Source organism: Acanthisitta chloris, unplaced genomic scaffold (genome assembly GCF_000695815.1).
Source record: "Acanthisitta chloris isolate BGI_N310 unplaced genomic scaffold, ASM69581v1 scaffold7938, whole genome shotgun sequence".
Taxonomy (NCBI): Eukaryota; Metazoa; Chordata; class Aves; order Passeriformes; family Acanthisittidae; genus Acanthisitta; species Acanthisitta chloris.
The window spans coordinates 41,606-47,148 of NW_008685319.1; the positions used below are offsets into that span (position 1 = coordinate 41,606).

Here is a 5,543-nt window from a genome sequence, read left to right on the forward strand (position 1 = left end):
GAGGGAGCAAGTATTGGAAATGGTTGCAAGCAGATTGTGGAAACATGGAACACATGGACACATAAATTGTCATTAAAAACATGGAGAACAACTCTGAGAGGAGTTGCAGTAACCCTTGCAGAGCAGGGTAGAGGGACATTCCCAGCTGCCACACTTCTGTGAAAAAGGGATTGAGAACAGATTCCCTTTTAACATCTTTTCAACTGTGGTGGCTCTGGAGTCTAAGAATCTGCTTTCTGTTAGGGAAAACTACAAAACTTTCAACAAAAGATGAAAAATATGTCTTTCACTGGCATAAAATCAGAAGATTTCCTTGCAGGAGGCATATTGACAATTCCCTAGAAAACTGAATGCAGAAGAATAACTGCCACTGGCAGCAAACTCCAACACTCAGCAAATATGTGTTAGAAATCTAACAAAATAAACAAACATCACTCAGAGCCTTCCGTGCGTGTACAAACCAGGTTTAATGCTTGTTTTAGACTTAGGATCGGGCCCTAAATTACATATAATTAGTGAAGTTCTTTCTTACTTTTGTTTCCCACTTTAGTTCGTGAGATTTGGTGTCTGTTGGATTCTGTGTTAGGACTTTTCCCAAAACCAAGAATTGGGGAACTTTGTTAACAGTGCAATAAAAATAACTTCATAGTGTTACCAGGAAACATTAAAGACTTTTTTGTGTGCTGCCCTTTCCCTTTTAAAAAAAATACAGACATTGTTTCTTTAAAAGGCTCCATCTGCAAATCCCATTAGATGTGCATATAAGGTTTCAGATGATTAATAGTTGCCTGCTTTGCTTTGGTTGGAGGGGCTAAGGGTATGTGTGTTAACCCCTCCCTCCCCTCGCTCACATTTCACTTTATAAACTTGTCACTCTCTCCCCAGCACAGTATTTAAAAAGTGTTTCACTCACAAGGAAGCAAGCTGCAGGCCTTGGGAAGCAACTCATGGCAATCCCTGCATAGATTCCTGTTTCCTGGTCGGGCAATGAAGACATTTAGAAGAGTTCCCAAAGTAACAAATCTGCAACAGCATAAAACCCACAAACAAACTGTTGTTTAGGGAGGAAATCTGTTCTGTAAAATTGGAATATTTCCCCTCTGCTTCTTTTCTGATTTTGAAGCCTGAGCTGTCCCCAGTCACGAGCACTGGAGTGTGGACAGGACTGGAAGCAAATGGATCCCAGCGGCAGCAGCTGCATGCGCAGCCCACAGCCTCCTGCGCCCCGCTGGGGGTGCCTGCGGAGCACCCATGTGGATGCCACCACAGCTTCAGGGCTGAACCACTACCCACCAGCACCATTCTCCTTCCATCACACCCCTGATTTTGCTACTTACTCTGATTTCTCAGCCTCCTGCCTGGTGACAGCTCCCCACAGCTTCCCACGTGAAGAGCGAGCGCTTGTGGAGCAGCATCCCTCTTTCCAGCTCTCTGATTGGCATTTTGCAGCATCTGAGACCAGAAGACAACTAAATCCAGGACTGGCCTTGGGTTCTGGGGAGTCAGAGGGCAGCAGGCCAAACGTAGTGAGTGTGGCAGTGGGTATGGATGAAGATGATGAGGTACCGGTAAATACTACAAATGACATTGAGAAAAAGTCATCCAAAAGAAAAAAGGAAAACTCAGGTACGTGATATGAAATCAGGATTGTGGGATAGTACAGGCAATGGAATGAGAGCACCTGTGAGATTGGGAATTAAGACCGAAAGCTGATGAACAAAACATTTTGTAATACTTGACTGGGGAAACTTACACAATAACAACACTGAAATTAAATGGCTTATTCTTACTCTGGCCTTCCTAATTCACTCCTGCAGCTCTTGTTTACTGAACATTTTACTCATCAGCACAATCCACATTTGCTGTAACTAAGCAAGAATCACTTGGCATGTACACACTGAGCTGAAAGTCCTAGGATGTGGAGTTACAGATCCATACTTGCCATTTGTCTGAGCATAAGGAAATGGCAAAGAGCAAAGATCCTTCATCCTGAGCTGCCTGTGCTAGTTGGAAATGTCATACTAGGATTTTGACCTCTCAGTTTATGGTAAGAAGTACAAGAGGCAAAGTCTTCCTTTAGATATAAATTTTATTTGTCCTCGCTAAATGTTAAATATTTTGACCTTGAAACAGGAGGTGCTAAAAGTTTGCCCCATCAGTACAAAGTCCAACAATGCAGAAAATGCAGATGTAATGTTGATTTACAAGCTGCAGTGTGATTTGTCCCACAGCACTGCTATGAAATAGTGATATTTTCCAGTAGCCTTATTTTACAGGTAGAGAATGCAGGGACAAAAATATTGATTGATTGACTAATTGATTGACTGATTTTTAGGCTTTGCAAAACTTTATGGCATCTAAATTCATTTAGATTGAAAAATCATGTCAGGGTAAAATTTTTCTAAAAATCCAAATGCAAATAAGTTTTTTTTTTAAAAAATCATTTAAAAGGTGAACAATACTTCCATTAAAACATCTGCTAGTCATAGGTAGACAGCAGATTTTAGTATATTCAGAAAAAAAAAATAATTTAAAAGGTGAACAATACTTCCTTTAAAACATCTGCTAGTCATAGGTAGACAGCAGATTTTAGTATATTCAGAATAAAGGGGCACCTCTATTCTGACAGAGACTGATTTGAAGCACATTTCCCTGTTTTGGCAGGAGACAAAAGTTCCTTCTATTCTCTCTTACCAGCACTCTGCATTTTCCTTTCACACTTGCTGCTGTCCCATACACATTTCCTCCAGGAGAGCTGTAAGCGGTGTCATCCCTGAAAGGTCTGGTGTTCCTACTTCCTAGTGCTTGCTGCAGCCCTGGGGAAAGGGAACTGCTAAGCCCAACCCCACAATGGTCTGGTTGGGTTCCTCAAGGACCTCGTCAAACTGATTCCCTGAGAGACTGGCAGTTTGGGCTTTGCTCACTGAAACAAGTGTCTTTTTCCTTGCATTGCTTGGAGATTCGTAATGACTACCAACTTTTAAAATTTGGGGGAAAATTAGAAAAGAAAGGAAAAAAAAAGAAAGGAGAAGAAAAATATAAAAGAAAAGAGCTAAAGTATTTTTTTTTTAAAAATTGCCAGAGTCTCAGGCAAAGCCAATTTGTGTTTCCTTTTTATCATAATGGGGGCAGCTTCCCTTTGGCTATGGCTTAAATTTGGCTTTGAAATGCCACTCTTGATCACATTGCAGACAAGTACACAAATACCAAACAGGTTTTTCAGGTCAGCACAGTGACAAGAATGACACTGAGGCCAGTCATGTACACAGATCCTGTGTACATGTACACAGTTCCCATTGTAGTCTCCATTTAGCAGACTAGAAGTTCAAAGTCTGGAGTGTCACAGGCCAATTCGAAGAAAGCTGTTTCTCTGCTGTTCTACCATGTTCACCACCACTACGCAGTGTTTCCAGGCCATGCAGTGTTCACTGAGTGTCTTGTTCCCATGTCCTGTGCCAGAGGTGGACACTATGCACTCCTAACGTGTTGCACGTCGCACACACCAAGCACTAGCTTGGCTGTGTGTTGCAAGGGAGGTCAGGGGAGGGTGCAAATATGTATATAAGGAAAGAAAGTAAAGAAATGGGGAAGGGAAGTGTTTTGATGCAATGACAGCAAGGAATGAGAGCTTCCTTCCCATACCTACTCTTCTGTGACTGTGCAGACCCAAGCAGTTCTGACAATCCCTGACTAAGCTGTCCCACCTCTGTCCCCTCGAACCCAAAGCTGAGCTCGAGGGGGATAATGCAAACATCTTAAAAGTTCCACACAGCACTTCAATGAGCCACTTAGATCAGACCTCTGCAATGCACATGTTCACACACATCAGTGTAGCTGCAAATCACGCAAGTGTGCTTACCTCTTAGAAAACCAGAGCTCAAGCAACAAGGTGGAAACCAGCAACAAATCCCGGAAGGAACGGACAGCTTTCACAAAGGAGCAGCTACGGGAGCTGGAAGCTGAATTTGCCCACCATAACTACTTGACAAGGCTCAGGAGATACGAGATTGCTGTGAACCTGGATCTCACTGAAAGACAAGTACTTCCCAAACTCCCCATCTCCTTCTTCCTCCCCCAACACTTCTCCCTAATGCTAAAAGCCAGATATGTTATTCAAGGGTGTGTTTTTGCAGTGGCACAGAGGGAGTTTAAGACAAAGGCTCCAGATTCTTTTCAAAGACAACTGTTCCAAATTTCTGTAAGCAGTGAATAAAATTAATTGCATTTCTCTAAGCTAAAGAGAGACTTGGTAATAACTGATCTCTACTGAGCTGCTGCTTACCACCCTTCATTGGTACGTGTCTACTGATACACGCGTGCATAGGTCTGCTTAAACAGCTCAGATCGAAGCAACAAGTAATCATTTCCTCTTTATCACCCAGGTCAAAGTATGGTTTCAAAACAGAAGAATGAAGTGGAAACGTGTTAAAGGGGGGCAACCAGTGTCCCCACATGAACACGACACAGAAGATGTGGACTCTGCCGCCTCCCCCAGCTCTGACTAATCCTTGCAGCAATGGGAGAGGAGTATGGAGAAAGTCATGGAACATGCAACGTTGCTTCTGGTCAGCTACAACATGAGATCTTCCTGCTTGCAAATCCTGTAGCTCCTAGTCTTTAAAAGGTGTATAATTCTTCAGGTTACAGAGGCAATTAAAGAGCACGGGGAGGGGGGGAAGCCAAAGGAGAACACAATTCTGAATTTTGTCTGGATAAATTTAATTCTCTCTGGAACTGTCATAATACCACAGATGCATCTACAGAAAAAAACATTAACTAATACTGTATATAAAACAGGAGCAATGTTGTCTAGAGTCAAACATTGTTGTCAGTCAGTGAGTGATTGTCAGTCAGTGAGTGATTAATGCAGGTGTATTTTCACCCAGCCTTTCCCTGAGAACATCTATTCAGTCTGTATTTGGACTTGACAATGCACATTTTCCTTGTGCCTTACTTGGAAAGAAATAAAAACTTTGATAGTGGCTGATTCTTTTTCAAAATGAATTGAACACCTGTATAAGGCAGTGAGATCATGGAATAAAATTTGATGCTGAAAATATATATGGACAGAATTCTGCTTGCCAGTTTCCGAAGAGGTGACTTTCACACTGATGGGTGCATGTGCCTTGGTGGTGGTAGCAATTTGCAGAGGGAGATTTCTTCCAAGCTTACTGTAAATCTTGAAATTATACTGCTAGATCTCAATTTCAAATACATTTTCAAAGCAGTCATTACCAAACAGCACAGCAGGCACAGCAGAGATTGAGCCAACACAACAGCTACCACTACTCTTTTTGCAACATGAACCTATTTGTAGAAAAACTACTCTCTAGCACTGCATTTCTTTTGGATTTATGGAATCTCTATGGAAACCCACAGTTTTCTTAGTGAATTCAGGATTGTCAGGAGAAGCAGAAAACAATTTTATCTGTAGAGATTTAACTGAGTTTACTGTCTACAAAATCTTGCTTTATTTTTAAATGGAAACAAAACTTTCCCCTGAATAAATAAGTACATGTATACATATAAGTTACATATTAAAA

The 5,543-nt window shown here is 41.7% G+C and overlaps 1 protein-coding gene across 1 annotated transcript; it reads left to right on the forward strand.

The window, feature by feature from the left end:
- Positions 1-1,175: 1,175 nt before the first annotated feature.
- On the forward strand, positions 1,176-4,505 carry MEOX1 (mesenchyme homeobox 1). Its single transcript, XM_009079709.1, has 3 exons — positions 1,176-1,626; positions 3,867-4,039; positions 4,383-4,505. Exons 1-3 carry the CDS (start codon positions 1,176-1,178, stop codon positions 4,503-4,505), a joined length of 747 nt encoding a protein of 248 aa, XP_009077957.1.
- Positions 4,506-5,543: the final 1,038 nt, after the last annotated feature.

Excerpts from the sequence above, each read along its gene's own strand:
- MEOX1 (XM_009079709.1), top strand. The coding sequence starts at position 1,176 with ATGGATCCCAGCGGCAGCAGCTGCATGCGCAGCCCACAGCCTCCTGCG. Across the intron at positions 1,627-3,866 it reads AAGAAAAAAGGAAAACTCAG|AAAACCAGAGCTCAAGCAAC; the intron begins GTACGTGATATG and ends CTTACCTCTTAG. Across the intron at positions 4,040-4,382 it reads TGGATCTCACTGAAAGACAA|GTCAAAGTATGGTTTCAAAA; the intron begins GTACTTCCCAAA and ends TTTATCACCCAG.